This window comes from Silene latifolia, chromosome 9 (genome assembly GCF_048544455.1).
Source record: "Silene latifolia isolate original U9 population chromosome 9, ASM4854445v1, whole genome shotgun sequence".
Classification (NCBI taxonomy): Eukaryota; Viridiplantae; Streptophyta; class Magnoliopsida; order Caryophyllales; family Caryophyllaceae; genus Silene; species Silene latifolia.
The window spans coordinates 28036082-28057596 of record NC_133534.1 but is presented as its reverse complement, the minus strand read 5'-3'; the positions used below and the strand labels follow the sequence as shown (position 1 = coordinate 28057596).

Here is a 21515-nt window from a genome sequence, read left to right as displayed (position 1 = left end):
GCTACTCTTTTAATTTTTGTATGCAGAGAGTGATACAGGTTTATTTGATTATATATACCGGTAAAAGCTTCCAGATCAAAGGACAGGCGTACGTCAATTAAGCGTGGCATGTTGATGGATGATTCTGAAAGTATAGGTGAGTAAAGGCATTTTAATATTTAATGCTCGATGATGCTTTGATCAGTTTAAGTAATTTGAATTATACCATATTAGGGCAAATTATATAAGAATAATATGAATATTATCGTTGGCCAAGAAGGAATTTCTACCTACAGAGTATGCTGTGCCTTTAATGTAGGCGGCCAACTTTAGTGTTAGTTAGCTTACTTATTAGCAAACTTGTGATAGAATGAAATATACAGGTGTGCCGTTTGGGGTTTACAGGTCGCAGAAATATGAATTAAATGGAAATTAGTAAATAGTATTGTTTGGTTTGCGTATGCATTTTCCAAGGCCAGGATGCAGGGTGTCATAAATAAGCAGATATCATGTGAGTTACAAAAATGGTTGCAAATTTAAAAAGCATATCAGGCTGCACAGGATCTATCAGAACAACATTATCAGTGTAAGCTATACCTGTATACTCAAAATTGGCCAAGTTTTTTATTTACATGTCACCTTTATTTGATAATTGTTGCACGTCTCAGCTGAAGTGAACACAGATATTCAGACTACACCTGTTAAAAGGCGCCGCTTAACTAGCAAACAGAAGATAGCCAATGCATCAAGCGACCAGCAACAGGCGGCTAGCCAGTCATATAGATCTAGGAGAATTACAAGGCCAACAGAAGCACCTGTAGAACCTGATCATGCAGGGAAACGGCGTAGGCAGCAAAACCAAAGTAAAGAAACCTTTAAATCTACAAATTGAGAGCTTGCAATATGTTATTAAGACCAAAAAATATAATTAACGTTACAAAACTAAGTCGAGGTACTAAACAGCAGTGGTTGCTTTTCGTCGTTGAATACAGGTCAAGATATGCACGCCGCAGGCTCAGGGCCAACCAAACCTTATAGGTCTCGACGAAATATACCCCATGTACAGCAAACTGGAGAAAACTCGGTATCAGGAACCAAACGGAAATGCCAGAGAAAGAAAAGTAATGTTCCTTAATAAACAACCAAACTTGATATTGCTGGCTATTTCACAAATACTTTATTATAAATAACAGTATAGGTATTTAAGCACTCATTATGCCGAAAAACTGACTTTTGATATTGAATAGAAATGTTAGCTGCAGTTGGTGGTAAACCAGTGCCATCAGAGGCCAGCAAATTGAAAGCACCAACCTATTGTGCAGAATGTGGAGCAAAGAAATTTGAATATGAAGCAAAGGGTATGTGTTGTTGCAATGGTGATATTAAACTGGCGTTTAATGAATATCCCGAAGAACTGATACGGCTTTTTACTGCTAGAGATGAGGAAACGTTGCATTTTCAAAAATTTGCAAGGTTGTATAATAACCTATTTGCTTTCACCTCTTTGGGAGGTACTTTTGATTCAAAGACTTTGAAGGGGATATTTGTTTTCAAAGCACAGGGGCAAGTTTATCATAATTTGCCAGATCTAATTCCCATGGATAGTATTCCTAGATATCTACAGTTATACTTCTATGATGCTCAGCATGAAAGGGAAAATCGTTTAGGATTGTTCCCTAATTTGAAGGAAGAAATAATTACCCTTCTTATAGGGCTGATAGATGATAATCCATATGGCAAATTCTTTAGATCTTTGCAGGAGATAGAGGTCACTCAGGATACAAGGATAGTGCTTACGACTGACCCAGGTCATGACCAGCGTGTGTATAATGCACCGACATCTGACGAAGTGGCCAGATAATACAACTATACAAGGAAATGCAGGTCCTCATAGCATTGCCTACGGAAAGGGTGCACATACACATAGCATTAAGCATTATTATGAGTGCTATGACCCATTACAGTATCCTCTTCTATTCCCTAGGGGAGATTGTGGGTGGCATCAGGGATTAAAGAAACGGTCAAGTCCTAACTTTGATGGTGAAGGCAATTCTTAATTCCCGGTATCTGAAGCCTTGAATAAAGAACCTGAATCTCTTATACAAGCAGAAGTTTCGAGTAAGTTTTTGTTTATTACTATTACCATCTTTGCTGTGTGGTACGCACAGGCTATGAATACTGGGGTTGTCTTTAAAATGTCACAAATGCGGCTAGAAGGCGGACAAGAGCTGACAAACGCATATCATGTAGAGAATACTATGCGTACAAATTCCAGATACGGCCAGACAACATGGTTATTAGAGGAGGCAGACTGTTTCAACAATTCATTGTAGACATGTACGTCAAAATTGAAAACACAAGATTGGATTTCCTGCGCTTAAACCAGGACACCATTCGTGCAGATCTTTATCAAGGAATCCTAGATACGCTGGAGCTTGGTGAAAGCAGCACGTGTAATGTTGGTAAAAGAATAGTGCTTCCACCGTCATTCCTAGGGGGGCCTAGGGATATGAGAAGACGGTATTTAAATGCAATAGCCCTCGTCCAAAAATATGGGAAACTAGATCTCTTCATAACTATAACGTGTAATCCAAATTGGGCTGAGATAAAAGATGAATTGGGACCTGGTGAGAAAGCGCAGGACAAGCCAGATATTCTTGCACGCATCTTCCATGCTAAACTGACGCTGCTGAGAAAACAAATTAGGGAAAAAAAAGTATTTGGCGAAGTAGCAGCTATGATTAATGTTGTTGAGTATCAGAAACGGGGGCTACCACATGCACATTTCCTGATAATTCTGAAACCAGGTTATAAAATCACGTCACCAGAAAAATTTGATAAATATGTGTTCGCAGAAATACCATCAACTGAAAATCCTCATCTTAGGGCAGCTGTAATATGGCATATGATGCATGGTCCATGTGGTGATGCTTTCCTAAAATGCGCCTGTATGCAAACCAAAAATAGGAAAAGAGAATGTAGTAAAGTTTACCCTAAAAAATTCCGTGCCTTCACTACAAATGGAAGAGACTCTTATCCATTATATAGGCTCCGAGACACCGGTGAAAAAATTGTGGTCCGAAAAGGTGAATTGGATAATAGATCGATGGTGCCTTACAACTCTTATCTGTTGGCCATGTTTGACTACCACTTGAATGTTGAAGTTTGTTCAACAATTAACGCAGTCAAGTATTTATATAAATATGTATATAAAGGTTTGTAGGGAAATATCCGTAAAATTCCCTTAATTTTAAGGATTATAACGTAAATATAACATGCGATTTATGGTCATAAATGAAATACAATAGAGAAACGATAAGGAACAAGAATCAACCTCGGGTCCTTTGAAATGCGGTGTAAAGAACAGAAATCAAAGTAGATTTCCTCCTAATCGTTGCACCCAAGACCGTCTGAGACTATGCCCCTTGTGCTAGAAAGAATTCTCTAATTGCCTTGCAATATTGAGAGAATTTTGTGAGGTTTTCTGATGTGAGATCTAGGTTTCAGAGGAATAATCTCCAAAACCCTAGTTTCAGTAAAAATGAGATGATCGCTTGCAAAAGAGAGATGCCCTCCCTTTTGTTCACTCGGTCCGTGGGTTTCATGGGGAGTGAGTGGGCTTTCCACTTTCTCCTCATTTTAACTCGTGGTCCGACTCGTCTCGCTAAAATGTATACGACGGGTTTTCAATTATAAATCGTCATCGGTTATCGGTTTAAAATATCAACAAGTAACACGACTCAGTCGATATATTAATACGTGTCCGACAAAGACAATATTGTATAATTGATTGATTCAATATACATTAATTAAATATAATTGCTTATATTCAATTTTCAAATTAACCGCTTAATTGTTTTTCCATGATTATTTAATCCGTATTAAATAATTATCTCAACATCGCGTTTGACTAATTACTAGTCAATAACTCTGACTAACTGGTTAGTCATATTAGGCATCAACATGACTGTATTTTCATATATACTGTCACATCTCTCAAACGTATCCTATAGGTGTGACTTTTAGGGATCAGTTGATCACCGCTATCTGTATGACAATAACGTCAAACTTATCTAGCAAGCCAACCGTTATTGATAAACGTGGATCAACTGATAATAATACCAAAAGTATGCCCTTTGATCCTTTTAGAGATTTAAATGTTGTTACACTAACTGTAGAGGACACCAGCCCCAACAAGCTCCCACATGTCCGTACAAGTGTATGTGTAATAACGTTATCCGCACTAACTGGAGGACACAACTCCAACAAACTCCCACTTGTCCGTACAAGTGTATGTGCGATAACCGATTCTCATATTCATTTAAAAATTTCTCCCACTCAATGTAAAACAATTTGCAGATCCGGATCCGCAAAGGTCGTATTTTACAATCGATCTGTATCTAGAGTGGTTTCCCCGACTAGAGAGTAACTTAACTGATAAAACGAATCCGTATTCGAGCATGGCCATGCATTTCGATTCTGACTCCTCGAGTGGCCCCGAGAAATATCGAGTACCTGATAAAGGCTGAATATTTCCTTCAACTCGACTCCTTCCGATCTAAGCACGGCATGAAATGACCCAGAAAAAATCTACTTGGCCCCCTACGGATGACCGTGAGAAAGAAACCAAAGTCACCCAAAATCACGTCGTAGTCTCAAGAGACAGTCGATAGTCAAAAGAATCGACTCTTAGGATCACCATGGAGGTCCTATCCACGACCTGGCACCGAATGTTATAAAACATTTAGGACTCCACGTCGATGTCACAATTGTGTCCTACGAGATATCCGTATAAATCGCCTCTGTGATTGGTCAGTCAACTGGTTGACTTATGGCTCGTTAAACCCACCATCAACCAACGTCACAAAATAATTGCCAGAGTTATCAGCTCATGTGGGCAATTAAGGACTAAAAATATAATGTTTGTTCAGTTCACTTTGTGGTGTTCAAAATTGTCGTACAATTCCACATGAAAAACAAAATATATAAATATCAAAACGATGATGTCGTATAGAGTACACAAGAAAATGAATCTAATCCATAAAAGAGTACTACAACTCAGGAACACGTTTAATTCCCATGGAATTAACATGCCCTTCATGCTTATCTTGTCGTAATGGTTTAGTGAGAGGATCTGCTATATTATCATGTGTAGCAATTTTTTCTATCACTACTTCCTTTTGCTCCACGTAATCTCGGATTAGATGAGCTTTTCGTTGTACATGTCTAGACGCGACATGGTACTCGGACTCAGTCGTAGAATCTGCTGTAACACTTTGTTTGGAACTCTTTCAGCTGACTGTAGCGCCATTAAGAGTAAAACCGAATCCAGACTGAGATTTCGAGTCATCTCGATGCATAAGTCAATGCCCAATCTTTAGTCCTCCGTAGGTACTTAAGAATGTTCTTGACAGCCATCCAATGTGATACACCTGGATGCTGTTGGAATCGACTTGTCATACTCAATGCATATACCACGTCTGGACGTGTGCATATCATGGCATACATGATTGATCCTATAGCTGAAGCATAAGGAATCCAGGTCATGCGCTCTTTCTCTTCCGGTGTCTCTGGTGCCTGAGACTTGCTCAAATGCACCCCTGGAGCCATAGGAAGAAACCCCCTCTTGGAGTTAGTCATGCTGAATCTCTCTAGAATCTTGTCTATGTAAGACTCCTGACTGAGAGATAACATCCGACGTGATCTATCTCGATAGATACGGATGCCCAAAATTCTTTGTACCTCACCCAGATCTTTCATCTGGAAATGGTTTTTCAACCATACTTTTACCGAAGTTAAGAGAGGTATGTCATTCCCAATCAGGAGTATGTTGTCAACATACAATATTAGGAAGACAATCTTGCTCCCACTCGACTTGATATATAGACATGGTTCCTCGACTGGTCGAGTAAATCCATTGTCTTTTATCACTTGGTCGAAACGATGATTCCAACTCCTAGAAGCTTGCTTAAGTCCATAAATGGAGTCCACCTCGGATTTCATGGCCTCAAGCCATAACTTTGAGTCGGAACTAGTCATGGCACCTTTATAGGTTGCGGGTTCACTACTCGTTAAGAGTAGAATGTCATCTATGTCATGTTCCTCGACCATACCAATGTATCTGTCCGGAGGAATAGAGACTCTACCCGACCTCCTAGGTTCCTCAGGAATATTAACCGCAGCCGGGATTGAAGGAACTGGTTCCTCCAATGGTTGCTCGGTATTTGGTTCTGGAATCTCCGACAGGTCGAAGGTTCTATCACTCCTTGCATTCTCGAGAAACTCCTTCTCTAAGAATGTCGCACTAGCCGCAACAAATACACGTTGTTCGGTTGGCGAATAGAAGTAATGACCAAGTGTTCCTTTAGGATAACCTATAAAGTATGTCTTGACCGATCGCGGGCCGAGCTTATCCTCGTGTCTTCACTTGACATAAGCCTCGCAGCCCCAAACCCGTATAAAGGACAAGTTAGGGACCGTTCCCTTCCATAGTTCATATGGAGTCTTGTCAACAGCTTTAGACAGACTTCGGTTAAGTATTAGAGCGGCTGACAAAAGAGCATAACCCCATAATGAATCAGGTAATACCGTGTGACTCATCATAGATCGAACCATATCAAGTAGTGTTCGATTTCTCCGTTTGGACACACCATTCAACTGAGGTGTTCCAGGTGGAGCTAACTGTAAGGCAATCCCACAGTCCTTAAGGTGTTGATCAAACTCGTGAGAAAGATACTCGCCACCACGATCTGAACGTAGTGTTTTAATCTTTCTACCCAAAGAGGTTCCGTACCGATTCTCGGTATTCCTTGAATTTCTCAGAGGACTCACTTTTATGCTTCATTAAGTAGACATAGCCATATCTACTTAAATCGTCCGTGAAAGTGATGAAATACCTATAGCCTTCTCGTGCGATGATTGACATAGGGCCACATACATCCGTGTGTATGAGTCCTAATAGGTCAGCAGCGCGCATTCCAACACCTTTGAAGGAAATCCGAGTCATCTTACCGATGAGACATGATTCACACGTGCCAAATGATTGAAAATCAAAGGCCGAGATAGCTTCATTCTTTATGAGCTGTTTTACGCGTTTCTCATTAATATTTCCCATGCGGCAGTGCCATAGATACGTTTGATCTTTGTCACCAACCTTTAACTTTTTATTCATTACGTGTAATATTTCATTGATCCGATCTAAAACATAAATTCCATTCATGGAGACTGCCTTGCCATAAATCATATTGTGTAATGAGAAAATGCAAGAATTATTCTCTATTACAAATGAAAAACCAAGTTTGTCAAGTGCGAAAAGAAATAATGTTTTTAGAAAGACTGGTACATAATAGCGATTATATAAAAATAACTCAAATCCGCTAGGAAGCTGGATCACATATGTTCCCCTCGAGACGGCAGCCACTCGTGCTCCATTCCCGACACGCAGGTCCACCTCACCCTTTAAGAGGGGTTCGATGTTTCGGAGCCCCTGCACATGATTACACAGATGAGAACCACAACCAGTATCTAGTACCCAAGTTCCGTAACTTGCGTGGTTAATCTCAATCATATGAATAAAATTAGAAGAGGAAGAAAACATACCAACAGGTTTAACGCGACCTGTCTTTATGTCCTCATGGTATACGGGACATGTACGCCTCCAATGCCCAGTCTTGTGGCAATGGTGACACTCCATGTTACCATCCTTGCTCTTTGTCGCGCCTGATGAGTTGCTCGACTCACCAGGACCACTCTTACCTGATCCCGACTTCTTGAACTTTGCCTTACCTACTGCTAGGTCTGCTTTAGCTTTGCCCTTACCCTTGCCCTTGTTTGACACAACGAGAACATCCTGTTTCATGCTCCCACTGAACTTCATGTCCTTCTCGGTGCATGTACGAGGAGGGAGTGCGATTCATGGGGACTTTTCTTCAAATCATTCATATAGTAATTCGCTCTAAAGAGCGCAAAACCATCGTGGAGTGAATGAAGCATGCGGTCAATAACAATGTTCTCGCTGATCTTACAATCAAGCGTCTCCAGCTTCTCGACATTCTCAATCATGCTGAGAATGTGTGGGCTAACTGGTTGGCCCTTCTGGAGTCTCGCATCAAAGAAGCGAGTGGTATGCTCATAGGTCACGATTCTCGGTGCTTTCGAGAATTCCTTAGTGAGCGTGGTGAAAATCTTGTTTGCACCATGGGCTATGAAGCGTTTCTGCAAATTGGGTTCCATTGCAAAAATGAGTACGTTTTTAATCGCACCCGCTTCCATACAGAAATCGTTAAACTTGGCGATCTCATTAGCTCTAGCCGTGGGACCTGGGTTTGGCGGGATAGGCTCTATTAGATATTTGAGCTTCCCGCCAGCAGCGGCAGCATTCCGTAATGCCGCCTCCCAGTCCGCGAAGTTTGATCCATCATTCTTCAGTCGAGTAGACTGATTCATCTGATTCATGAAGATCCGAAGCCAGGACTCACGGTCCAATGTGGCACTTGGCATTGGGTCGTTAGTTGGACCAGCCATTTCGTTATAGCAGTTTAAAAATTCGTGTTCTACACTGAAAAAGAAAGAAAAACAAAAACGAAATAAGCAACTCATCGAGGTGATTTAAGTCTATTTAAAATGTATTTTAACGTGTAGACTCAAGCACTTGCATAATTGATCTTCCTCAAGAATGATACAAGTGATCCCAAGACTCAATTTCCGTAAATTGATAAGCCAACTGTTTAGCTAATTCTTCCGTAAGAACTCTTGGTCGATAGATTTACGTAAATCCTATCTATAGTCCACCATGATCACGGGATCGTACGAGTGACCATAGTGTTGAGATAAAATAGGTCAATCGGTTCCAACTTACCCGACGTAGAAGGGGTCATATTATGCCTACCGACGAAGAAGGGACTCATTGGAGTTTGACCTATAAAGACCGTTCTCAATTTTGTTTATACGAGGAAGATCCCATCAACTTAATTTTAATTCATTTTAAGTGAACAAATAACTAGCGTCTGCGTGAATGAATTAATTTAGGTGATGGCTTAGCATAGATCGTGTGACATGAGAATGTCAAAGAAAACTAACTCGTGACCTCTATATGTGTCAGTTTTCATGCAATAATTAGGTGGTTTGGTTTTAGGCGGAATATGATGCAAATTATCGTTACGAAAAAAAAAAAAAAAGAATGTAATACGTAAATAAAATTCCTAGTGTGGCCTATCCTAGTAAAAAGAACATAATACAACTTTGGAATCCACCGTTGGACCCGAAAAGCTTGTCTTGATGTTCCATCTTTGACCTTGCAGCTGGAGTGAGCATCCGATCTCCATCTTTGGTCTTCTCAAAATTACAATTAAAATTTACAAATATAAACCTATTTACATTCTAAATACAAAAAAAACTGTAATTACAAGTGAAAAATCCAAAACGGAGATACGAGATCTCAAAATACAACCAAGACCGTGTTCCATCATTACGGTAACACGTTCTACTAAGGCCACACTAAGTTACAACCGTTTGTAAAATAAATAAATACGTAATTGAAAACATTCAAGGCATTCAACAATAACGATAAATAAAATGCATCAACTAAAACAAATTTATTCGTGACATAATTCCGTAATTATGTTAAATTTATCCAAACCACCTTTTAACGATTAAAATTCATGTGATAAAACTGCTTCTATCAGTTCAATTTTAATCTATTACAATCCGTTACTTTAAATACGCTTTAAAATAACTCAATGGTACGTGTGTGAACCGTTTCACAATCATAGCGAGTGTACAATATCCGTATAAAGTACATATTAAGGCCAAAAGAAAATTTAAAACAAAAAGAATAAATTTTCAAAGTCGCCAAACAAAAATCCCTCGATCCAGGGACAAAAGTGCTCGATCGAGGAACAAAAGGGCTCGATCGATCGAATCGCTAGTCGATCGAGAGGTATGCTAATCAGAAAGTACTCGATCGACAGTACTGGAGGTCGATCGAGGGCTTTTATCAGCAAATCTGCTCGATCGAGTACGAGGACTTCTCGATCGAGCAGTGGAGTTTTAAACAGAGGTCGATCGAGTACTGCAATTACTCGATCGAGCAAAAACAACAAGGAAGGGCTCTCGATCGAGTAGAAACATGCTCGATCGAGGGCAAAAACATTCTGAAAACATGAAACCCTCGTGAAAACAAACATGAAACCCTCGTGAAAACAGTTTTGACAAAAACAATCGTTTCAAAATCGTTTTATGAAAAATCACAATGAAAATTTACGTGGCCTGACTCTGATACCACTTGTAGGGAAATATCCGTAAAATTCCCTTAATTTTAAGGATTATAACGTAAATATAACATGCGATTTATGGTCATAAATGAAATACAATAGAGAAACGATAAGGAACAAGAATCAACCTCGGGTCCTTTGAAATGCGGCGTAAAGAACAGAAATCAAAGTAGATTTCCTCCTAATCGTTGCACCCAAGACCGTCTGAGACTATGCCCCTTGTGCTAGAAAGAATTCTCTAATTGCCTTGCAATATTGAGAGAATTTTGTGAGGTTTTCTGATGTGAGATCTAGGTTTCAGAGGAATAATCTCCAAAACCCTAGTTTCAGTAAAAATGAGATGATCGCTTGCAAAAGAGAGATGCCCTCCCTTTTGTTCACTCGGTCTGTGGGTTTCATGGGGAGTGAGTGGGCTTTCCACTTTCTCCTCATTTTAACTCGTGGTCCGACTCGTCTCGCTAAAATGTATACGACGGGTTTTCAATTATAAATCGTCATCGGTTATCGGTTTAAAATATCAACTAGTAACACGACTCAGTCGATATATTAATACGTGTCCGACAAAGACAATATTGTATAATTGATTGATTCAATATACATTAATTAAATATAATTGCTTATATTCAATTTTCAAATTAACCGCTTAATTCGTTTTCGCCATGATTATTTAATCCGTATTAAATAATTATCTCAACATCGCGTTTGACTAATTACTAGTCAATAACTCTGACTAACTGGTTAGTCATATTAGGCATCAACATGACTGTATTTTCATACTGTCACATCTCTCAAACGTATCCTATAGATGTGACTTTTAGGGACCAGTTGATCACCGCTATCTGTATGACAATAACGTCAAACTTATCTAGCAAGCCAACCGTTATTGATAAACGTGGATCAACTGATAATAATACCAAAAGTATGCCCTTTGATCCTATTAGAGATTTAAATGTTGTTACACTAACTGTAGAGGACACCAGCCCCAACAAGGTCATGATCGGGTCTTATTCAACGTGGAAAGTGGTGGGGTTGCTCCGTTGGTTGATGATATACACAGATACCAATCTGGTAGATGGGTTTCCCCACCGGAAGCTGCTTGGAGAATTTTTGGGTTCAACCTTTTTGACGTGTACCCACCTGTACAACTTCTACCAGTACATAGTCCAAATAATCAGTTGATTAGGTTTGCAGCAAATGAAGAACTTGCCACAATAGCAGCAGACGAGCACAGAACTAAAACAATGCTGACTGAATTTTTTAACACTAATGCAAAATTACCTGAAGGGGAAAACTATCTGTGTAGTGAGTTTCCAGAACATTTTGTCTGGGTAGACAAGAAAAAATGCTGGAAGCGAAGGGACTCTGGTATAGTCATTGGTAGAGTGGCGCATGCCTCACCTGGAGAGGGTGAACGCTACTACCTAAGATTGTTTCTTGCGCATGTAAGGAGTCCTAAATATTTTGAGGATATAAAGACGGTCAACGGTGTTTGCTGTGCATCATATCAGGAGGCCGCATTAAAAAGAGGGATTCTTGAGCAAGATAATGAAGCTGAAAAGTGTATGGACGAGGCTGTGAATGTAGAGATGCCAAATGCCCTACGCCGCCTTTTTGCGACGATACTAATTTTCAGCTGCCCCAACAATCCAGCCATTTTGGGATCAATATTACTCGGCCCTTTCAGAGGATTTTGCAAAACAATACCTAGGCAACGATGCTAAAATATTACAGTTGACAGCGGGAAAAGTTGAACAATTTTTAGAAGGGGTGGGGAAGAGCCTAACACATTTCAATTTGGAGCATTTACATATTACCCAGGAAATAGCAATGCAGGGCATGCGAGACATCATTGATGCTCTAAACGCTCCAGTACCTCTCTTGCAATTAGTTTCCAGGAAACTGCTCAATGTAAAACAGCGCACTGCATATAAGGCTATAATGAATTGCATTAAAACTGGTAAACCAGGTGCCTTTTTCATAGACGGACCAGGTGGAACAGGAAAGACTTTTTTATATGGAGCCTTATATGCAAAGGTGCAGTCATTGGGAAAGATATGCTTGCCAACAGCAAGTTCAGGGATAGCTGCTTCAAACCTACCATGTGGCAGGACAACTCATTCAAGATTTAAAATACCACTAGATACTGATGAAGCATTGACTTGTGACGTGTCTAAACAGAGTGGTTTAGCATGCTTGCTAAGGGAAGCAGCATTGATAATCTGGGATGAGGCGTCCATGGCTAAAAAGCAGAATATTAAAGCTATTGATATGTTATTTAAGGATGTTTGCAGTAGTGATCTACCATTTGGGGGAAAGGTTATTGTTTTTGGTGGTGATTTTCGGCAGGTGCTACCAGTTCTTCCCCGGCGTACACAACAAGAGGCCGTAGATGCGAGCATTGTAAGTTCAGCTATTTGGACACTATTGACCAAATTTAGCCTCATTGAAAACATCAGGGCTAGGGCTGATCCAGAATTTTTGCTGAAGCTAGGTAATGGAGAACTACATACCACTGAAAATGGGCTAATTAAGCTGCCTGATAATTTAATGATTACACCTGATGGAGAAAAAGAACCAGAGCAGGTACTGATTGATGCTGTATTCCCAGAAATTCAAGAGCAAACTTTCACCACAGACATATTTACTGAAAGGGCCATATTAACGCCAAGGAATAATGATGTTGACTCAATAAATCGTATGCTAATAGATAAATTCCCAGGCCAGAGTCATATTTACAAGAGCTTTGACAGCGTTATTGATGACAATTCAAATGTCTATCCTGCTGAGTTTCTCAACTCACTTTGTCCCCCAGGGATGACTCCTCATGAGCTGGTTGTGAAGGAAAATTCCCCAATAATACTATTAAGGAACTTGGATCCGGCAGCAGGACTATGTAATGGCGCGCGCTTAATTTGCAAGCGTTTTTCCCAAATATGATTGAGTGTGAAATATCTACTGGTTTTTACACAGGGGAGCGTGTATTCCTACTAAGGATAACCCTCAAACCCTCTAAGAGCTCCAAATTTCCAATCAATTTTCAAAGAAAACAGTTTCCTATCAAACTTAGTTTTGCAATGACAATTAACAAGGCTCAAGGTCAGACATTGCAGCGCGTTGGAGTATATCTACCCAAGCCTTGTTTTTCCCATGGCCAGTTATATGTGGCTTTATCCCACGCTAGATCTGCTCAGGAATTGAAGGTACATCATATTCCAAAAGCTGCTGAAATAACAGGCAATTTTGTGAAGAATGTGGTGTCCTTTGAAGTGCTGCAGCGGGCCGGAATTTGATGACCTATCCAGGTTAGTGACATAGATCAGTGCATTTATTTCTCATATATCAATCATTAATACGCTCTCCATAATACAAATCTAACGCAGTTACTCTTTTAATGTTACAGGAAATAAACATGGCATGCAGCTATTCAGTTGATGCCTAGCTAAATCGGAAGCCGTCTTAGGAACGGCTATCCATCAGATACAAAAACTCTTGACTGTTGAGGAACATTTTGGTTACTTGCGTGCTTTGGGTGAAATGCAAATCAAACAAGAACAGTGTTCGAAAATGTATTTGAAAACTGTCCTTCGTTGCTTGGTAAAAATCGACAATGCAATCAAATTTCAAATGATTTATGTAACAAAAATAATGCAGTTTTTTTTTTGGGGAAGGCTAGAAGGAATATGTCTTTAAGATTTATTATCATCCCAGTATTACGTTCAGCTCTTAAATTATGAACGTGCCTGGTAAGCCTAATAAACTTACATTGCAGCCTATTTAATACTAATGGTTATGCCGGTGCTAACCCAATTACCATGTAATTCTAAAATCTAGCAATACGGTATAATTATTGTTGTCCATGGCACAATAGCATATTTCTGAAAGAAAACAGTTAGTTACGTTGCAAGATTGTTGGACAATGAAGTCGTTTACAGCAGCACGAAATACTTACCACAAAACGACCAACTAACAGCTAACGCTATATGGGCAGATCAGGGAGGCATGCTTACAACATTTTAAATATGAAACATTACATTTACATGAACATGGCGCTTTCAAAGGAAACGTTGTTACTTGAATAATTTAAGAACAACACGAATATATTTTTAACCATTTCCTGTAAAGCTTTAATCGTTAAGGAATTATCTGGATAAACCTACGTTAAGCGCCCACCCTAAGTTCCGAAAAAAAGGAAGAAACGTCATTTAAGCTCCCGTTTTAAAAAAAGTTAAGGACCTAAATAGATTAGAAATAAGTAAAGTAATTCAAAAAGTACTATTCTAAAGTAGACTAGGTTGTACTAGGTAATCCCTTTTAAAAGGCATTAGGGAGTTGTCATTTCTGGTTCATTATTCCAAACCTTTTAGTACTTTATTTATAGTTTTTAAAAGGAGTAATAATGTTTTTCCAAAAAGTATAAACCAGAAAAATAGAACTACAAAGGACAAGGACCTACCACTGACACTAAAAAGCAAGAACTTGACATTCAAAAGCATGGTGGAAATGACAAGAGGTATTGTTGAGGTGTAACTGTTAACCTTAGAATGGGAAGGTTGAGTGTGTAAGTGGTGAAATAAACCATACCCAAACAACCATAATAAAACCATCAAAATAACTACAACCAGTCAGAGTTACACAAAATATTCATCAACATGACCCAAAAAAAAAAAAGCAGCTACAAGAATTGCAGCCTGACATTAACGGGAAAGAACCCCAAAAGGTCAACAACCATATCAATTTCAACTATTCTAGTCTAAGGTGGTCTTAGTTTAAAAAATAATGAAATACAGAAAAGTCTGCAGCAGTGATTTATATGTAAATTCTATCAATTCCCTGAAAAATTGAGCTGTTAATTTATTTGTTGCAGGAACCATGAAACCTGAAAAAAAAACTTGTCAAGGACCTAGATGATAAAGTTGGAGCACATTCTATTCGCCTCAAAGTTATAGACAAGGGCAATACACAAGTTTCACCGAAGAACAAGTTACTTTATTTTCAAAGGATCGTTTTTCAAGATGAAGATGTATTTAAAATTTTAGGAATTTTTTTTCATGTATATAGTATCTCATCATATCTAAAGAATGGTGTAGGACCTGTATTTATAATGGTCTACTGTAAGATACAACCACATTCTTAAAGCTAACATTGACATTAACTCAGAAAGATACAGATGTATCTACAGCAGAGTTAAATATTCGATAACTGTTAGATTTGTTAGCAATCTGATAACTGTAATTACCAATGTCAGTTTAAATTCCAACAGTAAAAGTGCACCTTTGTTGAACAAATCTATTAATACACCAACATTTTCTGAAAAAAAAGAGGTGACTAGCTGATTTTCAGGCGCTCAAAGTGCATGCATTTTTAAGGCAATGTAGAGAAGACACAGCCTAAAACATTAAATGTTTTTGTGATTAAAATTACAGTCTCTGCTTTAATAAAAGATCGTCGATGCAGGCGGGAACTGAAAAGGTTCAGTGTAAAAGTAAGCTGCACATTCGAACTTAACAAAACAAGAAATAAAATTCTTTAGGTGTTTTATCAAGATAGTACTAAATGCAATCATAAATATCATGAAATCATTGGATTTTTATGTGCTGTCAATACAGGGAGGCAAAATTAAGACTATCCTTTACAATGATGATATTGCTGCATATGAAAACATCATACAGAATAAAGTGGAATATGACATCTCAAATGCAAAAATAAGGCCAATGCCTGAGAAATATAGATTCAGTCCTGATGACCACCCTTTCCAGTTGAGCTTTGGCGCTGATACCATTATCAGACCTGTTGAAGGATCAAAGCCGCCGCTGGGTCCTGAGTACATAGCCATTGCTGCCATACCGAGGACTGTATCACCTGATGACAGATATGGTGAGCATCAATAATCTGTTATTCAATTTTAATAATAAAAAAAAAGAATAGGCATAAACAAAATGTTGCTAGAGTCATTTTGCCATTTACTTGATAAATATTTAAGTGTTTGCACAAACGCAGATGTCGTTGGGATACTGATCTATGTGGAGCCAGTACGACAAGTACCACGCCCCGATGGACAGCCTCTAGATGTACGTGAGTGGGTCATAATTGATCATAGGTATGAAGATTACACAGATAGCTTATAACAAATATTGTTGCTGCTATTCCTATTTAGTACAGATCATAGTAACGGCGTGTTAAACAATTGTGCAGTACAGAACAACCACTGATTATTACAGCATGGGCAGAACTTGCTACCAGAGAAGGGATGCAACTAGAAGAAATAGCCGAATCCTTCCCAGTCATAGGTTTCACCTCTCTAAAACCCTCTCATCACAAAGGTACATAGTGGCTAGGGAGTATTTGATGGGAATAGAATCGCAACTATTTACTTTCAAAATAACAAATGTTTATTCACATTTACCGGCAGACTTCTCAGTGTCAACCACATCATCAACATTTGTCAAGCTTAAACCAGAAGGGGAGAAGGCAGACATGCTTCGTGCTTGGTAAGGACCTTAATTTCCTGATAAGTAAATGTGGTTGTAAACACCTGCAACACTGATATAAACATCAAATTAAACATCAGCTGCAGCTAGACACAGGCCCACGCCCACACAAGCAAATTTTAAAGAAAAGCAGCAGCTAAGAGGTTACCGTTAAACTATTACTAAAGTGTTTAATTATGTAATTAGGAGCATGGAAAATAAAGGAAAAATCTCTGCTAAACATCAGCAAGTATTAGGGATACGTTCTCCAGCAACAGCAAGGGTTCCAACCACAACAAAAAACCTACGCCAAAAAAAGGTAAAAGGTGCCCATTCTGCATATCAACTACGTCAGCAGGCCTTAGAACAGCCAACTGTAAATAATTTAATAGACACTATATACAATTACAAATACAGGATTCAATTAATCGGTGGATGAACTTACCATTAAAAATAATATAGAAATACTGCATTTTCCAACATGCTAAAGCAGGAACACAAATATTGTCAAAAAGAGTACCCAGAGTAAATGTGCTTAGCCTAAATCTGTTTCAATATGGAGTTCAATTCACAGGCTTCTAATACCCTACAAGAAGAGTGCCATTGGCTTCACGTCTCAAGCCCTGAGTTTGATCACAAGGATGTCCATTTATACCTAGGTTGTGGCCACTGCGGGACCGGAAGCAAGAAAGATATTAACGTCAAATACAAATGCGATACCTGCAAGAGAGAAAATGCCAATTCTGTGCCTAGGTGCGCAGTCAATTTTTATTTTGCTAACCGACAATATTAATCACCAAAACGTTACAAAAACAAACTGAGCAGTTTTTCCAATTTGAAAATGTAGGATGAACATCACATTTGAGGCAATTGACGAAACCGGATCTTACATGTTTACTGCATTCACCACTGATGCTAAGAAATTGATGCAAAAAAAACTACAGACATGTATGAAATGAATCTAGAAGTAAGTTTTCAAGTCAAACTGAGCACCTAAAAAATGTACACTGGCTTACTTTACTCAGCATTGGTAAGACCTAACTACGCGCTAATATTTAATACATGAATGCAACTTCACAGGATCGTGAAAATTACCTACAAGCTGCTGCAACCAGGATTCGTGAAACAAAATTCTACATTCAGGTTGGGCCAACTACTCCTCTCTCAAGGAATGGAGTGCTCAAATGGGTGCTCAAACAACTATCGCTTGAATGAATGACTTTGCTGAAGGGGTAGAATGTACGCATTTTGGACATTTTGGAAGGTGGGAACAAAACAGATTAACATGTTGGGTTCTGCAAGGCCAGGGCACCTTATCATGCAACTTCATCGAATGCTGCCCAAATCTAGACAAAACTGTGGTGCATTAGTACAGTAATAAGTTGGTTGTAACAAATAATTAGACATAAGAAAACTACCACAACGTCTACCCCCTGCTACTGTCATGGCTAATTCCCAGGACATTGTGAAACCAAAACATTCTTATGAATATGTAATATATTATGTAGTACGGTTTTAAAACCGCGACAATTATCTTCATCAACTATTTCGTATCAGAATCCGTTGCAAAACCTATTAAGCAGCGTCTGGCGAAGACCCCTGCAAACCATTCTTAACATGTTTAGCTCTAACAATGCCTAAATGCTTTTCAAAAATACCTGGGCAAACAAGTTAAAAACAAAAAGAACAGTATTTAATTCAGTGCACAGAACCAAAAAAAAATTAAAAATGGTCATCATATGAAAGGATTTCACAAACCTAGGGATTTTACCAATAAGCAACCCAAAAACGAAATTAAAAAGTTCATTAACTAATTAGAATTAAACTCTCAATGGACATGATAACTCAAATGAACAGTTACAACCAAATACAGCACAGCCAAGCAACAAAGTAATGTTTTGGCAGAACTGGATAACCCTTACCATAAATTTAATTTAAGGTACTAGATGTGTAAGTGAAGCAATCATAACTAAAATAACTTATCATACATTACAAGCAACCTCAGCTACTATTACTACATCATTTCTAGACTCTAACCATATACTACTACACAAGCTAACATTGTAATTGTAAGTATGTGTTCTTAACATATTATAAATCTATTCCAATGTCATATTTAGATTTGTGTTTCCATATCTATATAATTTCTTAAATTATTCTTTGATATATGTGTTGCTTCTGAAGGTCACCATGAATACTATGAGCCGGCTCGCCAGGCAGCTTGTAGGCACACGTACTCCACATACTATAAAGGTCAGAGTCATCGAAAAAGAGGAAATGTATACTTCAACACAGGGCAATTGTTTAGAATACCAGATAATAACATTTGAAGACCAAGAGGTACATTCCTTCTAGCTGAAATATAATAACTGTATGATAATTCATGCCAAAATGTATGAATATATATGAAAATTTTTTTGGGCCGCTATGTTATTGTTTTAAAAAAAGGGGGACCAATATCTATTAACCAGGAAATGAATCCCCCTGCTACTGTTATGCTACGAGTTATCTATTCACGTTTAACACTGATAACTCCAAAGCCAAAAATACCATTTATACCTAAAGTTTAGCCACATAATGCAGGGAGCTAAGCTGAAAACTATACTACACAATGAGGAACTGGTGATGTTTCAGGGTGTTATACAAGATGAAATGGAAAATGAAATTAACAATATAGAGATTCAAGTGTCAGCGGATGAGATTTTGGAAAGTCCAGAACAACCAGTTTATTACATTTCTATCAACAGTAAGACAACCATTCAACCTGTTTATGGACCAAATTCCACAAGTTCGCCTGAATACATCTTACTTGCATCCATCCCAAGGGAACCCTCACTTGACGAGCGATACAGTGAGAAATAATGATTTGATTGTGTAAAAGAAATATCAGTATTGGCAGGAAAAAAAATAGTATCTGTAGTTGTTTTGTTGATGACTAACTGCCTGTAAAAGTGTAGATGTCTTGGGCATTGTTGTCTATGTTGGTCAGAAATACGAAGTTCTTAGGCATAACCGCAACCCATGGGATGTCATTGATATTTTCATCATTGACCAAAGGTACAGACATTCACATGTAAACTAGAGCTGGAAAACAAAGTTTAAAGTAGAAACAACTATAATGTGTTTGGGTGGTGTAGTTCTGAACAGATGGTGATAGTAACAGTTTGGGGGGAGGCAACCATCAATATCTGCAGGACTTTGCAAATTACTGCACACAACTTCCCTATGATCGGAATAACGGCTCTAATGACATCTTACCAAAAAGGTGCGCTCCATTTAAATCACAAATTTAAGGACTGCAGGAGTCTTAAATTAAATGTAAACTCACACAACTAACTATGCCAATCATGCAGGGTTTTCACTTGCAACGACACACCTAACATTCATCAACTTAAATCCACAAGGGGAAGATGCTGCTGCACTTCGTGATTGGTGCGGAAAAACGAATTCATGGTCGAATATATGTGCTTAAGAATAATACTGAACAACCATAAATTACAGGGGGGAGGCAAATAAAGAACTGCTAGCTGCTAAGCACCAACATATATGTGAAGTGCGCTGCCCAGAAACTCAAAGGTTCATAACAACAATACAAACCCTCCTACAGAAGAAGGTAAGAACACATCTTTCTCACAATAAATAGCCTATGAAGTAACACTTTCATGTTATTTTACGGTATAAGGAATATTTCAAGTTTTTTATTGAAAATAGCAGGACACACTACAAGAAGAACACCATTGGCTAAGGGTGCAGCTTAAGGATTTTGATCATAAAAAGGTGCGATTTTATCTGGGTTGCAGCGAATGTGGAACAGGTAACAACGAGGACTTCGGAGTTGGATACATATGCACTGAATGCTTCACAGAAAAGGCAATTTCAACTCCTAGGTAAACAAATTGTTAACTCAACATATTATAAACAGAACATACAAACTCTAATGTGCAAAACCAATTAAAACTGCAGGATGGCTGTAACATTTGAGGCTACTGATGAAACTGGAGCCTATTTTTTCACTGCATTAACCCAAAACGCAGAGAAACTACTAGAAGTGAATGCAACAACCTTATACTGCATGCTCCCTCAGGTACTTTCCATCTAAAATTACCTAAACAAGTTGTAGGTGCAATTTAAACACTCATCTTTCAAAATGATCACAAGCTAATGCACATCTAATCCAAGTTTGACGCCTATTCCGGGATATAAACTATAACATAAACCTTAGCAAACTAACAAGGGCCTGCATAACTCACACCGCAGAATCATACCCAAGCATATATGTTGTAATATAACCTTAATTCTAGCAAATCGTTTTGCCATACAGGAAAGGGAGGACTACCTTGGGCAAATTGGGAGGCAAATAAGAAATGCTCACATTTACATCCAAGTTATTCCGACAAAGTCCCTTTCCAGAACTCAGGTGATGGGGTGGATTCTCAAACAGCTGTCTCTCACCTGAATTTCACTTTACAAAGGATGTTAGAAAGCTCTTGTGTAACTTTTGCTGCCAATGCTATTTGGTAGGTACAACTACCGCATGTTTAACGGTTAATTAGTCTACCTGTAATGGCAGTAGGCCGATAAGGCAATAAATTCAGTAGTTTATTACTGAACTTAATAGATGTTTAGTACTATGTGTGAGATCAAACTTAAGTGCCAGAATCTGTATAGTTAAGTATTTAAATAACCAAATAACAAATGGAACTTCTTGCCCAGGCAGTATCATGGCAAAGGCACAAGCTATGTGATTTATACAGCCTAAGCATTTGCTTTCTTTGGTTACACGAACATCTATTAGATT

General features: G+C 38.5%; 3 protein-coding genes across 3 annotated transcripts; all 3 read left to right on the top strand.

The window, feature by feature from the left end:
* The first annotated feature begins 1228 nt into the window (after positions 1 to 1228).
* Positions 1229 to 1840, top strand: LOC141600788 (uncharacterized). Its single transcript, XM_074421037.1, has one exon. It carries the CDS (start codon positions 1229 to 1231, stop codon positions 1838 to 1840), a length of 612 nt encoding a protein of 203 aa, XP_074277138.1.
* A 429-nt stretch (positions 1841 to 2269) lies between these two features.
* On the top strand, positions 2270 to 11971 carry LOC141600787 (uncharacterized). The gene is made up of 2 exons (XM_074421036.1): positions 2270 to 3168; positions 11221 to 11971. Exons 1-2 carry the CDS (start codon positions 2270 to 2272, stop codon positions 11969 to 11971), a joined length of 1650 nt encoding a protein of 549 aa, XP_074277137.1.
* A 5746-nt stretch (positions 11972 to 17717) lies between these two features.
* On the top strand, positions 17718 to 21173 carry LOC141600786 (replication protein A 70 kDa DNA-binding subunit B-like). The gene is made up of 11 exons (XM_074421035.1): positions 17718 to 17747; positions 17798 to 17860; positions 18902 to 19057; positions 19301 to 19568; positions 19675 to 19774; positions 19855 to 19982; positions 20071 to 20149; positions 20219 to 20330; positions 20432 to 20604; positions 20681 to 20801; positions 21039 to 21173. Exons 1-11 carry the CDS (start codon positions 17718 to 17720, stop codon positions 21171 to 21173), a joined length of 1365 nt encoding a protein of 454 aa, XP_074277136.1.
* The last annotated feature ends 342 nt before the right edge of the window (positions 21174 to 21515 follow it).